A 15835-nucleotide genomic window follows, 5' to 3' on the forward strand; every position below is an offset into this window, starting at 1 on the left:
TTGTGGGAGACCGTCAGCTCACAGAACCCCAGAGATGTCCATCTGGGTATCCCAACCGAGATTCTGAGTTTAAAAAAAACAAATTAATTCCTTGTTGTGCCAAAACAAAAAACACTGTTAACATGACCTTGAGAGCTATATTGAACATATTCAACTGCTAGCGCTACCAACTGTACAGCAGAAAAATAAGCACATCCGACTTAGATATGAGTGACGTACACACGGGGATTAATAAACTAAACACAACTAAAAATACAAAGGCTGCAGGGATCAAACTGCAGCGGTGTGAACGCTCAGTCGTGAGACGGGAAATATGCGGGAAAATGTTTTTCTCTCCTGCGCAAGCCAGGAAATGAAGCCCGATATAGCCAGCTAAACATGTCGTTAAGAGACGTGTGGAAAAAACCCCATCGGCAGGCTAATGACGACGGCACGAAGCTAACCGATCTGCCCTCACACACCCGACGGCCTCTTTCCGGCTCGCCGGCGGTACGCTCCAGTTCAGAGCGATAGCGGGTCACACCGGGCTCCGTTTCAAACTGCAGTCTGCCCAGAGCAGAGCTCAGAGGGAACACTTGCTGCCCCCATTTCTGTGTTTTATCCAGTGCTCTAGACTCTTCAAGCCAACGGCTGCTCAGGAAAAACCAAACCAGGTCCAGACAAACGCACTATGTACAATACAGGTGCGTCGGTTCCAAGTGGTCATAAGGAAATCCTTGAAGGTTCTCACGCTATTGAAAGCGTTTTACACATAACCATAAGAGCAAGACAAAAGCTGTCAACTATCAACACACAAGCAACACACACACACACTTCCCCTAGAACACATAATATCATAATACTCCAGTCAAGTACAAACTTCTCTTGTCTGCATACGATTAGAATCTGAGCTCAACTGTGATTAGTGCTTCTCCTAGAGCTATTCAGCCATGACTAGCAGCCCTGGGGGGAAAGCAAACAAAAAAACCGTTTCTTAGCTACACAGCTTGTCGAATTCTGTGACTTTCAGGGTTTTGGCCTTTAATCCTTGGGAAGAACATGTTTGCAAACATGTCACAGACAGAAAGCCCAAAGGACTCTCCTTTCACCACCATGTGTGCTCAACAGCGCCCCCCACCCTCATGTTAGACATACAGGCATCCTAGGCACTGCGTGGCTGGCCATGGTACTACATCTTCACCCAAGCGTGCAAATATTAACAGTTATTATCACCTCACCCCAAGCTGGAAGCCATGGCAATCCCTGTACCATACATCTCAGGGCATCTTTTGACCCAAAATCAGATACAATACAAGACCCTATAAAAAAGCCCCACTCCTCTGCTCCACAACAGTACCCTAATGAGCCACAATTCTGTGGGAAGCTCTGACTTTCACGGCACCATGCTGACTCCAGCTTTTGAGTAAGAGAAACGGGGAAGGTAATGAACCCATTAAAAGGGTATCAGGCATTTCAAAACGCCCACAAACTGAAACGGCACCCATTTCTAGCGCCTGTGTGGTAAAAAGGTAAGAAATGCCACAGCATCTCACCATTCCATTACAAGTATTAATGGCATTCTGAAGAGACAGCCAGCAATGCATCACAATCTAAATGGGTATTCTGGTTAGATGTTCATTGGCCCAACAGTGACATGGGGGGGGGGGGGGGGGGGGGACAAGAAAACAAGAAAAATGGGGAATAAAATATCACTTGCAAAATTCATTCCAATTCCAGTGTGCCAAGTAGGCCGACATTTTTCCATTCCAATTCAATCTCTAAAATTGTTTTTTTACTTGACTGAAAATTTTTTTGATTCCACTCATAATTTATGCTTATTATGTACAGTACACAGTTCATCCTCTTTATTACCAAACACCAGCGTTCAGGCTAAGTATCAAAACAAACGGCATAACATTACCATATGAAAGAATGTGCCACTTTCCTGTATTCTTTTTATGGTGGCAAATCAAAGAGACAATCTAACACGGAAAGAGATTCCTGTAACAAAGATTCCTGAGTTTGTATCAAACAGAAAAAAACCACAGTATACCCATTTGATATTCCATTAAGCTGCGTAAAATGTCTGGTCGGAATGATTTCCAATTACGAATGCTAAATTCCTCAAGTTATTGAAAACCTTTCAACCTTAAAGAGCACAACAACATGCTTCACGTTAGAGGAATGCGTGCATCAACCGGTTCTCAAACTGCGGGCCCACAACGCAAGATAAAGATCAATAGGTTATGCAACGGCTAATATTTACCGCTACATGTACTAAACTCGACAACCATCCGGAGTCGTTCGCCGTTTACTAAATCAGCATTCTTTCGCGCTGATTGAAACCATTCCTCAGAAAACAATGTTTTTGTTTGGTCTTTTTGTTTCCTTTTGTAAGCATTTTCTGTTTGAACGTCTCCCAGAGAAACAAATGTTTTCCACCGAGGCAAAGTTCAGCCATCTCACAAAAAAGCTGCTCATGCGAACGGGCCCCTGCTTCCAATCAAGAGGGAAAAGGGGAAAACCGGCGGAGGGCCAGAGCGCATGCGCGCTCGCCGGCCCGCGCCTCCAGGTGAAATGAGGTGAAGAGGCGAACGCTCTCGCCGGCCCCTGGTTAACTGGGCAGAAACTCTGGCATCTGGGCCCGAGGTGAGGGGTTGCCCACAAAGGCCCTGGGAAGGGACTCCAGCGACTCTTGACTAATGAAATGCAAACAGGACCGGGCTAAACATCACCTCCCTGTCCAAACCAAACAAGCATCTTCTTCCAAATTCTGGCTGGCTCCCCCGCTACTCACCCCCGGCCCCCCTCCCTCCCTTGTTTTAACGTGCGCACCAAGCCTATGAGGTAGCACGACTCTGCTTTAAATGGAGGACAGGAGAGAGATACAGAGGGAATATTACATTTTAAAAGGAGGATGACAGAAAAAGGGGAGAGCGAGAGAAAGAGGCCCTTTACCCTCGAGCGGACATCGGTTCATGCTCTCCGTGCTGGACTGGGAGCCGCCCAGGATGCCCCGCTTCTGGGAGCCCAGCAGCCCCCGCTTGGCGCTGCCCTGGCGGAGGGAGCAGTTGGGGTGGGAGACGGGCGTGGAGGTGGCGTCCCTCCGGGAGAAGATCCCGCTGAAGAAGCGCAGCAGCCGGCCCTCGTGCAGCCCCGAGCGGGGCCCGCCCCTCAGGAGCCGCTCCTGCTCCTCCAGGGTCTTCTCCGAGATCTTGTGCAGGTCGCTGTTGTCCAGGGTCCGGTTCCGGCCCTTGGCCCGCTCCGCCCGGCTCAGCTCCCGCTCCCTCAGCGCCTCGCCGGCGCCTGGCGGGCTCCCGCTGCCGTCCAGCGCGGGGCCCTTGGGCTCGGCGCCCTGGCCGATGCAGCTGGAGCTGCTGTGGTGCTTCTCCTTGGACAGGGCCCGGATGCGCAGCAGCTCCCCGCCCGTCCAGTGCCGGAAGCTGAAGCTCCTCCGGAGCACGCTGGGGTGCCGTTTGAGAGGCGGGGTCTCGGGTACGGGCTTACCTGATTTGCTGTCGCCGCTCCCTTTCGGGGCGAGCGATGGGGAGCCCCCCGCGGCGGGACAGGGGCCGTTTTCCCTCTGTGTCTCGTTTTGAGAGTCCCTGCTCTCCCTCTCTGTGAGAGTCTCACCCGTACATACAGTACTGTAGTCTTTAGTGCTTCCTGAAACTGTGTCATCCCTTTTCTCTTTAGTGCCAGTGTTTCCCTCTCTGGTAGCAGTGGTTTTCTGTGCTTCCTGCATCCCAACGGGGCAAATATCCCTTTTCAGCCTCTCGACGTCTCTGTTACCCTGTGCGTTTCTTTTACTCTGTGGTACGGAGCCGACTATGTTCACATGCTGTCCCGAGTCGCGATCTTCCTCACTCCCGCACTGTCCAGTCGAATCACCTGCGCAGGTGTCCTTCAATTCAAATGACAAGTCTTTGCGGATGTGGTGAGTCTTTTTGGATATTTTGAGCCTCCCTAGTTCCAGCTGTCCGGTGCTAAACGTCCTGAAATTTCTCATGTAGTTTCGCGAGGAAAACTCGTCCGTCTCGTCCTCCACCTCCTTGAGCTCCTCCAGCAGGCAGCTCTTCTGGATCTCCGGGGTGGCCTCATGCCGGAAAGCGCCCACTATGGGGTTCTCGAGGCGCCGATGCGCCGTGTTGTTGCTGGCCCTATCCAATTCCTGCAAGCTCTCCTTTTTCACCAGCGTGAGGGAGATCCGGTAAACGGTCTTCCTTTGTGGTGTTCCCCGCTCCATGTTATCGGTGTAACCACCGTCCAGAGGGTACATTCTTCAGCGTCAAAAATTTTAAAAAGAAACAAAGAAATAAAGACGCGTCACTTTGGCTAAACATAAGATTAGCCTACTGAAAACGGGTCCGTGCGCAGGCAATGCAAGCAATCATTTTTTTAAAGATTCAAATATGCAGTAGCGATAGTACAATGATTTTTCCCTCTTTCAAATACCAATAAAAAAGATCACTAGGTTCCGTATTTCGAGTAAAAAATGGAATGTGAGTAAATCCAGGTAAATACCCTGCAATCGTGCTACGAACAGAACAAGAAAACCGATGCATCCACGTAAAATGAATTCTCATTCATATCCCGGGTATTCCTAATCTAAACCATGTACAGTGACGTATACGGACACCAAAACATCAATTTGAGGTCTTTGTTTTAGTGACTACAAGCAACACAAGATATATGATCCACAACTAAGACGGTCCGAATTTCCCCCTGATTCCCAGCTCTAGTACAGCGATGTCCGGATCATCGCAAAGAAATATTCCAGCAACATCGTATCCTCGGCAAAGTGAGCGTCTTCGCCCCCATTGTGCCTGTGCGTAGGCTGCAGCGAGGTCCGCTCGTTATCCGGTCATGGTGAAGTGCTATTGTTTTCGGTACCGTATCTGCAGTGTTTATCCCAGTGAATAATTTTTGGTCCCGGTCTTGTTCACGCTCTCCCTCTCACGGTCATCCCAACAACGCGAGAAGCATTCATCCTCTACCCTCTCCTTTCTCGGCTATACCCTCGTTTCTCTTCTAGTATAAGCAGCATTGTGCCAGCAAGCACAACTGACTGGCAGTAAAACGTGGAACAGAATTCATGACATGGCTCCCGGGACTCGTTTTCCTCAAGGCGCTTACGCTGATGTTTTTGGTGGCGTGTTTTTTTTCCTGTGGCTGTAGGTAAAACGGCAAGGCAATAATGATTTAACTGGTTTTACGAGTGTATAAAAATAGCAATAGCCCGTGCAATTATGCGAAATGAACACTAAAACAACCAATACATGTAAACCATGGACAAAAACATCTGAACGGAATAAATAAATTGGCCATGGGCAAAAAACATAAGTTCGATTGAATAAATAAAATGCAAAAAAAAAAAAAAAAGAATATCAGTGATAGCTTTTACTAACTTAAGCGATAACTGATCAAACCTATCTGAACTGGCATAACATTTGAATATGCCATCTCACCATACAGAGGGGGTGGGACATTAAGAGAGTAAAATACAAACACAAACACTGACTAACCTCGAGCTGCCGGCAGACATTCTCCACATACTCAGAAAGTAACAGAAAGTGCTTGGGGCAGTTTAACGTGTTCCAGTCCGGGATGTGCGACACGCCCTAAGAAAGGTGGAGGGCGGGGGATAAGGGGTGGAGTTTATTTCTTTCTGTCTGATTAAAAGCTATCCGGTCCAGGCACATAATATAGGCCCGCTGCCTATATTATCAGAAACGTCGCTGTAACACAAATACCGCTGTATAGACTGAGGGTGGAAATGAGCAGAGCCTGGATCGCAAACTCTGCATCTGTGACGCCAACGTGTTGTGATTGCTGTGCCACGATATCATTCGTGCTTCCAGCTGCAAGAAAGCACACCTGTGCGCCACAACCGACTGAAAACAACACAGGACCGTTTTTATCCCCGCATTTCCAAACGGTTTATATTTCACCATAACAAAAACGTTGCCTATATAAACAGAGTTTGGCGATTAATGCAATATTTTGCAACATTTTTGTTTTTGGTATAGTAAATGCAATATTTAATAAATATAATATTAAAATAAAACAAAAATGAAGATTTGTACAAAACAGGTAACAATCTTTACACCTTCCTATATGTGTTAGTTTATACCTGAGTATAAGCTAGGCTACCTAAGAGTAGGCTACTTCTTTTAAGCACAGTGTATCCATAATTTGTGCCAGTAGGCTACAGTACATCACATACATCCGGAGTTTACTCAAGCAAAAAAGTGACAAAGATGCTTGTGAAGTTTTAAAGAGGAAATTGAAATGTACAATATCTAAATATTCTTGACATCTAAATATGCTTCACATGTGGAGAGTAAAGGGTTTTTTTGAGGTCTGTGAACCTCAGTACAAGTGCTGGCAGCTCATGATAGTGCCTGACATTCCCAAAGTCTCACCGTTCTCCTCTACCTGTACCTCTGCTCAAACCCCTGACACCCTCCACACACCTGTGAGTCACTGTGGCCAGACACTGCAGTATGCCAGTCGCACACAACCACTCCCATCCATCTCCAACAGAGTCTCCACAGGACTATCCCAATGTTTCCACATCATGTGCTTGACGAAGTATCTCCAGCTTTGATATCATAAAACCAATGAGGAATGTGTGTGATGCACACCTGAACTGTGACAGCCAGCCCAGTTCCAACTACGCAGAAGAACAGCGGTCTGAACGAACGAGGTTTCTGAATCGCGTTTCTGGAAGCAAGGCAGTGCAGTTTCTACCAGCAGCCGCATTACCAAGACCTGTGCACAGCGTCTAAGCTCTTCCTGCAGGTCAATCACACATTCATTCTCTTCACACCACTGCAGTCCACTGCACAAACACAGGCTTCTAAAAACCACTTCAGCATCTTCTTTGAGCCTCTTTCTAGCAATAAACCCTTTTTGAAGACGTACAGGGGGGCTCTTAATTCAGGTCTGCAAAAGCAAGGGCTGATGTGACTTTCAGCCCAGCTCGGGTCACAACTGTCGGATTTAAATCCTATTTAAAGGTCTGAGATTACACCTGAGAGAGCGGCGCATTTAGACACGGGCTGAGAGGCCCTGACCTACATTCTGCACGCTCAGCAGCCGAAACAGAGGCCAGCAACCGTCTCAGCTGCAAAACTGGATAAATAAATAAGTGAATGATGCTTTTTGTTTTCATGCTTTTTATTAGCATTCACGATTGAGAGTCCAAGACCCATGAAAAAAAATCTGAAATGAATTGTGTTATAACCTGCCTTAAAGTGTGAGTGACAGAAGGATGCTTGCAGGAAGTGTACACAGAGGGACCCGCAGTTCTGCAAAGTAGCCGGGGGTTGGGGGGGATGAACCGGGGGCCAGTATTCAAAAGTTTGGGTTTGGGAGCCCTACAATATCCAGGGATCAAATTCCTCAAAACGCGCACCCCCACTGCCTTCATCTCCTGAGTTTTTTTTTTTTTTCCTCCTCTTTTCTCCTATCATCTCTCCCACCTCCGCATTTGCCCCACCCTGCCTCCTCCACTCTCTCTCTCTCTCTCTCTCTCTCTCTCTCTCTCTCTCCTGCCTCTTCTCAGAACGGTTTGATCTTTCATTACCCGCCGAGCTTTAATGCATTCATAAAACATTATTTATGAGCGCGAGGTTCTGAGGAGCCGACCGGTAATGCAGGCACGCGTCGCGGCGAGCGCGTGCGGGGGGAAAGAATAGCGCCAATCTGCGGGCTGAGTTATGCAGATCACCAGCTCTGTTTTACGCATATTCATGTACGCCATGAATTAAAAATAAAATGGAAATATCAACAGGGTGGCAGGGCGCATTTCTGATTGGCAGAACCTCAGAAGGCCGGCCCTTCCTCTCGCCTCCAAGCCCTGACACGCAGCAGTGCACAGGGGCCGCAGCGAGCAGGTGACCATCCACAACAGAAGCCAATGTCCACCTGAGGGCCAAAATGAGGGCGTGGCTGGCCCCCTTGTCTGCAGACCTTTGGTCTTTAGCTCGGAAAGCAAAATGTACCGTCACCATGTCGAGCTGCACGCGGAAAAGGGCTGTGGTTCGAAAGCAACAGATGAACAGGGGGGAGGAGCAACTGGGGGCAACTACAGCAGCAGTTAAAGGTCTGTATATGGGGGCAAAGCACCCCCCCCCCCCCCCCATTTTCCCTTACAAACTTCTTCCTCAATTTCTTTCAATATTACCATAGGTATACAGATAAAGAGACTACAATTAGAGAGCGGTGCATTGTTTAAAATGGCTGGCTTTCAGCAGAACTTCACTTAATCCAAGCAGATTTCAGTTAACGATAAAACACTAAATAATACAAAACATAAACAGAGGCTGACTTGCCGTATTTCCCATTTTTCTAACCTGAAGAGAACGGGAAGCGATTCATTAATCCCCAACAGGGAAATTCCTCTGCCAAAACAAGCATTTACAAGAATCTGTGACACATAGCTCTAAATACCCGCTGCAATAAAAAAGATGGATTCCTGTCTTATATTAATCCTCCTGCCATATGCTCTGCGCAAATAATGAATGTTCCTTTGATAAGATTTTAATGTGTACTACCATGGCCATATTTTTCTTTTTCTTTTTAATTGAACGAATGAGGTTTAGCATGCCGCTGCTCAAGTAGGGAACAGCCATTTACACTGTTCGACAGGAGTGTGTGACAGGGCTGGTGTGGTACCACCTCACACTGTTAGACAGGAGTGTGTGACAGGGCTGGTGTGGTACTACCTCACACTGTTAGACAGGAGTGTGTGACAGGGCTGGTGTGGTATTACCTCACACTGTTAGACAGGAGTGTGTGACAGGGCTGGTGTGGTTCCACCTCACACTGTTCGACCAGAGTGTGTGACAGGGCTGGTGTGGTACCACCTCACACTGTTCGACCGGAGTGTGTGACAGGGCTGGTGTGGTACCACCTCACAGTGTTAGACAGGAGTGTGTGACAGGGCTGGTGTGGTACCACCTCACAGTGTTAGACCAGAGTGTGTGACAGGGCTGGTGTGGTACTACCTCACAGTGTTAGACCAGAGTGTGTGACAGGGCTGGTGTGGTACTACCTCACAGTGTTAGACCAGAGTGTGTGACAGGGCTGGTGTGGTACCACCTCACAGTGTTAGACCAGAGTGTGTGACAGGGCTGGTGTGGTACCACCTCACACTGTTAGACCAGAGTGTGTGACAGGGCTGGTGTGGTACCACCTCACACTGTTAGACCAGAGTGTGTGACAGGGCTGGTGTGGTACCACCTCACACTGTTAGACCGGAGGGTGTGACAGGGCTGGTGTGGTACCATCTCACACTGTTAGACAGGAGTGTGTGACAGGGCTGGTGTGGTACCACCTCACACTGTTAGACCAGAGTGTGTGACAGGGCTGGTGTGGTACTACCTCACAGTGTTAGACCAGAGTGTGTGACAGGGCTGGTGTGGTACCACCTCACACTGTTAGACCGGAGGGTGTGACAGGGCTGGTGTGGTACCACCTCACACTATTAGACCGGAGTGTGTGACAGGGCTGGTGTGGTACCACCTCACACTGTTAGACAGGAGTGTGTCACAGGGCTGGTGTGGTACCACCTCACACTGTTAGACCAGAGTGTGTGACAGGGCTGGTGATTTCACGTGCACTCTGACTCCGCCCTGTGGTACCACCTCACCTGGCCAAACAGAATCTGCGGTCGGCCAGAGTGCAAACAGGAGCACAAGCCAAAGCAAAAAGAAAGTACATCTAAACCAGATGAGCTCTTCATTTGTGAATAACTCAGAAATAAGGGTCACATGACAGCTGAGGTAATGCTGGGTTAAAAACATTAAAAAAAACATTTCTACCAGGGTTGGATTTTTTTTGATTGGCAGTTCAAAGACCAAGGTAATGAGCAATCTCTGTGAAATCACAAGCCGCTTGTTTCGCTCGCAGAACACAGTATCCACAGACAAAGACTAAAGCTAATTAATCTAAAAAGCACTGGAGCGAAGGTGTAACATATGCTAACTGTGAAAACGCTATGAGTAACTAATACTGGAAATAGAAACTGCTGCAAGACTACACAAAATCAGGGCACCAGACAGAAGAATCCGATGTGCTGGTTCGCAACACAAAAAAAAAAAACCAAAAGCGATCGAGCCGGAAAAAATCTTTCAACAGAAGTGAAAATGCTTTTGGCACCCTTTCCATAGAACGGTGAATGTGACACTTCAGTTAACACGGAGTGAATCTCTCTGGCTGTGCGACGTGCATTTTCCATCAGCGAGGGTGTGATGCAGAGAGAGTGAGTGAGCGAGCGAGGGAGAGGAGGGAGGGAAGGAGAGAAACCTCCCCACACTCTTTCATCTCTTCCCAGGAGGCCGTGAAAATGGGTCAGATAGCAGAGCGAGCATAAAGATCCCTGCTGTTCAGCATGCAACACACACACGCAAACACGTACGCACGCGCGCACACACACACGCACGCACGCACGCACATACACACGCGCTCTTCCACACGCACGTAGATATACTCTCAAACGCACACGCATACATACACATGCACGAGCATATACTCACATACATACACACTCACATATACACACACGCCATCACATACGCACATACACACAAACACTCTCAGACACACACAGACTCATGAAGGAACATGAGGAGCACTAACACTGTAGTCTCCTGAACCTTATGAAAAGGGAGTGGAGCAGCAGACAATTCAGAAGAGCTATTCTGAAACCCAGAATCAGAGACACTGCTCATCGCTGAACCCATGAGCGAACCAGTCAATCACTAAATGCATCAGTAAGGATCCTGTCACCCAGGGCCATAAGTGAACATACTGGACCTGCAGCAGTCACCATGTTCAGCAACGCAAGCAGATGCTGAAAAGGGTCGTCAGTCCTGGTCTGCATGCAATACTGTGGAATCAGTCTGAAACATCCACACACATTATGCTGGCTGTAAATGTACAGTAAACCACACATACCTGTGGAGGACGAGGATGATGATGATGATGGTGGAGGTCAGGTCCAGAGTACATGGAAAAGGAGGAAGAGAGAGTAATTAGCATGTGCGAATGTCTTGTGTGCAAGAGCATGCGTGTGAGGGTGTGTGTGCATGTGTGTGCGCACGTGTGGGTACGCGTGTGTGTTAATACGAATGCAGAGAAACATCATCTACTTTACAAACGCAGCACAGGAATGAAAGCATTCGTCATGCAAACAAAATGAAGCAGAGCTTCTGTGGCTTCTAAACACATCACTCCTCTTCGATTCCTCTGAGATCACATCCCAATCTACATTTGACTTCGCATTCTCTGTTCACACTCAAGGCCCTTTCAGTGCTAAATTAGTCACTTCCACTGTAATTAAAAGCGTGTAGCCTAGCGATGTCTTTGTTAAGCTGGGTTTTTAATGGTGGTGATCAGTACTCTCACGGCATGGATTCACTGCTCACATTGGTCCGTATAAACTGGGCTCGTTTCCCAGGGTGCACTTTGGTCATTTCCGGCCAAGCAGCAGGAGTGGAGAGAGAGCTCCCTCTGCTTAGCGCTTTGAGCCGCTCACACGCTCAACGGTGTGCAGGAGGCATCCAGGGCCAACGCCCCCTGCTGGTGGAGCAGTTTCAGTCACTGCACCGCTTCACATGAACGACCCACGAAGGACTGAACTGAGACTCAGTTCAACACAGACCCCCCCCCCACCCCAACCAAACTCCCCCCACAATAAGAGAGGAAGCTCATAAATCACAGCCCTATCTGCTGTTCATTCATGTACTGCCAGAATAACTATGAGCCATCACAGTGCTGTTTTGTTTCACAGTTCAGATGTCTGCTGTGTATTTCCTGTTTTTATGGCTTTTTGATATTATTTTCATTTTTGGCTTTTTTATATTTTGCTTTTCGCTCACACACGTTTTTACAACTAACCTGTGAAAAGTATTTTTATCTGAGCCTGGCATTCCGGAAATTTCCACTCAATACATTGAAAGTGTAAAAAAAGGTGATAATTGGGAGGTTTAGTCCACAGAGGAGACCGTCCAATCACAGCACAGGGGACAGAATAGGCGGCGCCAAAGCTGAGAGGTATAGAGGGTACAGTAAAAGGCACACTGACAGACTGCCATCATGCGAGTGTATCATCTCCCCTCCATACCCCTGGGTAGGCATGTGTTAGCCTCCACCTTCCCAGAATGCAACAGCACACTGGATTCCATCTTGTCACAAAAAAAAACTTCCTCCACAGTACTACCCATCTGCAGACCACTCATGAGTCAGAAGGGCTGCCCACTTCCTCTGGCCTCTTCAGACCGAGCGACCGCACCATTCATTTCAGCGCTTTGGTGCTGGGCTCTGGGTGTGCTACGTAAAGAGGGCCGCCCTGGTGGAGAAATGGCCAACTGCGCAAACTGTGGAACGGAATCCAGGAGAAATGGAAGGTTTAAGACGCCACTGCTTTTTACCGCTAACCTGCTCCTCCTCATCCCACAGGCTCAGGTGTCCTTTACACTGCATCTTATAGTTATACAAAAAAATAGTCAAAAAATACATTCTGGAATTTTCTGGAACAATATGGTTTCAACCAAAAATGCCAAGACTTATCAAAAGCAAAATCCATCCAGTCCCTCATCGCCTTCCCCTATGAGTAATTTAATCTGAATATCCTCTGTAGGGTTCAGGGGATAACGTACCATTTCCTGTATGCTCAGGTGTTCTTTAAAGCAGACAGCTATTTTTCTTCCTCTTCTTTTCAGTCTTTCTTTTCTAAAACTTTTTTCCTCTCACGTCAGTTTCAAAGTCACAAATATCAATGAACTATGGATGAACGTTCCAGAAAAGTAAATTCATTGAACCAATCTGTACAGCCAAAAATAGAGCACGGATAAAGAATGACAACATAAGGCCGTGACCCATAGTTGTCATAGTTGACATCTAAAATACTCCCCACAACCTGTATAATCTGCAAATAACATTGATTAATACATAAATGACCGCAGGGTTAAAATAATTGGGAGCTGCTGGCCAGTCAGCGTTTGGAAGCAGCATTTTGCACACCCGTGCTGCGCTGTGCTCAGAGGAAATGCACCAGAACAGCCTGCCAACCCAACAGCTTGCCAGCTCCCTGAGACAACCCAGAGACACACATCAGACTTTTGACATCCTGTCGCCATCTAGCTGTCAGGAAGCAGAACAGCAGGAGACCCGGAGCCCAGAAAGGGACAGCTGTCCAATAATGTTCTTTCCACCAAAATATTCCGGGTTTGAATCCTTCCCCAGATTGGCTCCCACCTTTAAACGGCTTGACGCTTCCCTCAGCAACAGCAGGACTTTAAGGGATGAGCACAACTTTACTGTAGGACATTTATAAACCCCTTGTCCCTTTCCCAGTGCAATATAAAGTTGCATCCAAGGGATTATACAGAATCACGCGCTTAGATTAAATGAAATTCAGCGCAGGAGAAAACGCATTGTGCGCCACTCCACAGGAATTACAGAGGGTGTAAAATATCAATCGGGCCCCAATTCAATCGCAATTCATCCCGCTGTGCCAGATCACAGCTCCAACTGCCAGCGGACCAAGCCTGGCACAGACCCAAACCGCAATAACAGCATCGACAGAGTCACAGTGGAAGAGAGGAAAGGCTCTGGATTTTTTTCTGCCCGAAACATCGCAGGGTTCTTGCCTGCTGCCCTGTTTCGCATCCCAAATCGGCAGACTTCCAGGACCGCAGAAAAAGAAGCACGTACCGGCTGAATGGGCACACCGATTTCGCAAATCTACTCATTCTGGCTAGCCCACACCGTGTCCTCAAGACGCATGTGTGCTTACAAGGCTGCCCGAACGCCTCCTTCAATCAATCTTTATTCATAAAGCACCTTTCAAAACAAAGTTACAAAGTGCTTCACGAGACAGAACAAAAAATAACAATGCACAACGGGGAAGAAGACGAGAAGCTGGCCAGTGATTAACCTGAATATGCAGATTTATGCAGAATCTTGCAGATGGCAGATGCACTCGCTAGCCAATGAAATTTCTCCACTGAAATTTCTCCACCACAGCCAATGAAATTTCTCCACTCCTGAAGTCTAGGCTTCAGCCCCAGAGACAGCATGCATTTGAAATTTCAGCTTGAGATGCCAGTATGCAATCCCTACAACTACAATAATAGCAGAAATTCCTGCTTATTGTTGTTCCCATAAATAACATGCACATATTGTACCATGCAGCAGCTATACCTGCAGCATGAGTAAGCTTAATTGCACATGTTCCAGTCACACTGCAGATCAGACACGGGAAAAAGAATCATTTTGAAATAAACAAGCACTTCATATACCAATAACCAATGAAAAAATACAATGAATGTTCGCCAACATGCAGACCAAAATGAATTTCATCCAAGTCTGCATTTTGTTGGTGACATGTTTTGTTGAAAATCTGACCAGCATCTGAGGAGTATTTTGGAAATGCATTTTATCTGAATTGGGATCAAATGTATCTGATGTTCTGTGGGGGATACATGTGCAGACCTATGTGGTGGATCAAACCCAGAGTGAGCAGAGACAATCTATCTATGCAGTAGTATTAGATCAGATGCAAACAGCCACGATCTGCAGTGTAGCATTGGATATGTTATGATCAGACATATGTTATGATCTGATGCAAACACACATGATCTGCAATGCAGCACTGGAGATGTAATGGAACTGATGCAAACAGACATGATCTGCAATGCAGCACTGGAGATGTAATGGAACTGATGCACACAGACATGATCTGTGATGTCATGGGTTCGGCGCAGGCAGAGGGCCAGATGACCAGGAAGCGGTCAGATGGCACCAGGGAGGCAGGAGGAGCGAGGGCAGGAGGACAGCGAGGGCAGGAGGACAGGAGGAGCGAGGGCAGGACAACAGCGAGGATAGCGAGGGCAGGAGGAGAGCGAGGGCAGTGAGGACAGGAGGACAGCGAGGGCAGGAGGACAGCGAGGGCAGGAGGACAGTGAGGGCAGCGAGGACAGGAGGACAGCGAGGGCAGGAGGACAGCGAGGGCAGGAGGACAGCGAGGGCAGGAGGACAGTGGGGGCAGGAGGACAGCGAGGGCAGGAGGACAGCGAGGGCAGGAGGACAGCGAAGGCAGGAGGACAGTGAGGACAGCGAGGGCAGGAGGACAGGAGGACAGCGAGGGCAGGAGGACAGTGAGGGCAGGAGGACAGTGAGGACAGGAGGACAGCGAGGGCAGGAGGGCAGCGAGGGCAGGAGGACAGCGAGGGCAGGAGGAGCGAGGGCAGGAGGACAGTGAGGACAGTGAGGGCAGGAGGAGCGAGGGCAGGAGGACAGTGAGGGCAGGAGGAGCGAGGGCAGGAGGACAGTGAGGGCAGGAGGACAGCGCGGGCAGGAGGACAGCGAGGGCAGGAGGACAGCGAGGGCAGGAGGACAGCGAGGGCAGGAGGACAGGGAGGGCAGGAGGACAGCGAGGGCAGGAGGACAGCGCGGGCAGGAGGACAGGGAGGGCAGGAGGACAGTGAGGGCAGGAGGACAGGGAGGGCAGGAGGACAGTGAGGACAGTGAGGACAGCGAGGACAGGAGGACAGCAAGGACAGGAGGAGCGAGGGCAGGAGGACAGCGAGGGCAGGAGGACAGCGAGGGCAGGAGGACAGCGAGGGCAGGAGGACAGCGAGGGCAGGAGGACAGTGAGGGCAGGAGGACAGTGAGGGCAGGAGGACAGCGAGGGCAGGAGGACAGTGAGGGCAGGAGGACAGCGAGGACAGGAGGAGCGAGGGCAGGAGGACAGCGAGGGCAGGAGGACAGTGAGGGCAGGAGGACAGCGAGGGCAGGAGGACAGTGAGGGCAGGAGGACAGCGAGGGCAGGAGGACAGCGAGG

The 15835-nt window shown here is 48.8% G+C and overlaps 1 protein-coding gene across 7 annotated transcripts in view; it reads right to left on the reverse strand.

Annotated features, from left to right (window-relative positions):
• Nucleotides 1-15835, reverse strand: part of agap1 (ArfGAP with GTPase domain, ankyrin repeat and PH domain 1) — a 148667-nt gene that overhangs the window by 111281 nt on the left and 21551 nt on the right. For 4 of the 7 annotated variants that reach the window (XM_035394309.1, XM_035394308.1, XM_035394307.1 and 1 more), the window contains exon 1: nucleotides 2938-5148. The exons of the other annotated variants lie outside the window; for them this stretch is intronic. In XM_035394309.1, coding sequence (XP_035250200.1) covers nucleotides 2938-4258 — 1321 coding nt within the window. In that variant the 5' untranslated portion in view covers nucleotides 4259-5148. Of the gene's footprint in view, nucleotides 1-2937; nucleotides 5149-15835 lie in introns of those variants that run through there. 7 annotated transcript variants of the gene reach the window in all.

The sequence above is a fragment of the Anguilla anguilla genome, chromosome 15, assembly GCF_013347855.1.
Source record: "Anguilla anguilla isolate fAngAng1 chromosome 15, fAngAng1.pri, whole genome shotgun sequence".
Taxonomy (NCBI): Eukaryota; Metazoa; Chordata; class Actinopteri; order Anguilliformes; family Anguillidae; genus Anguilla; species Anguilla anguilla.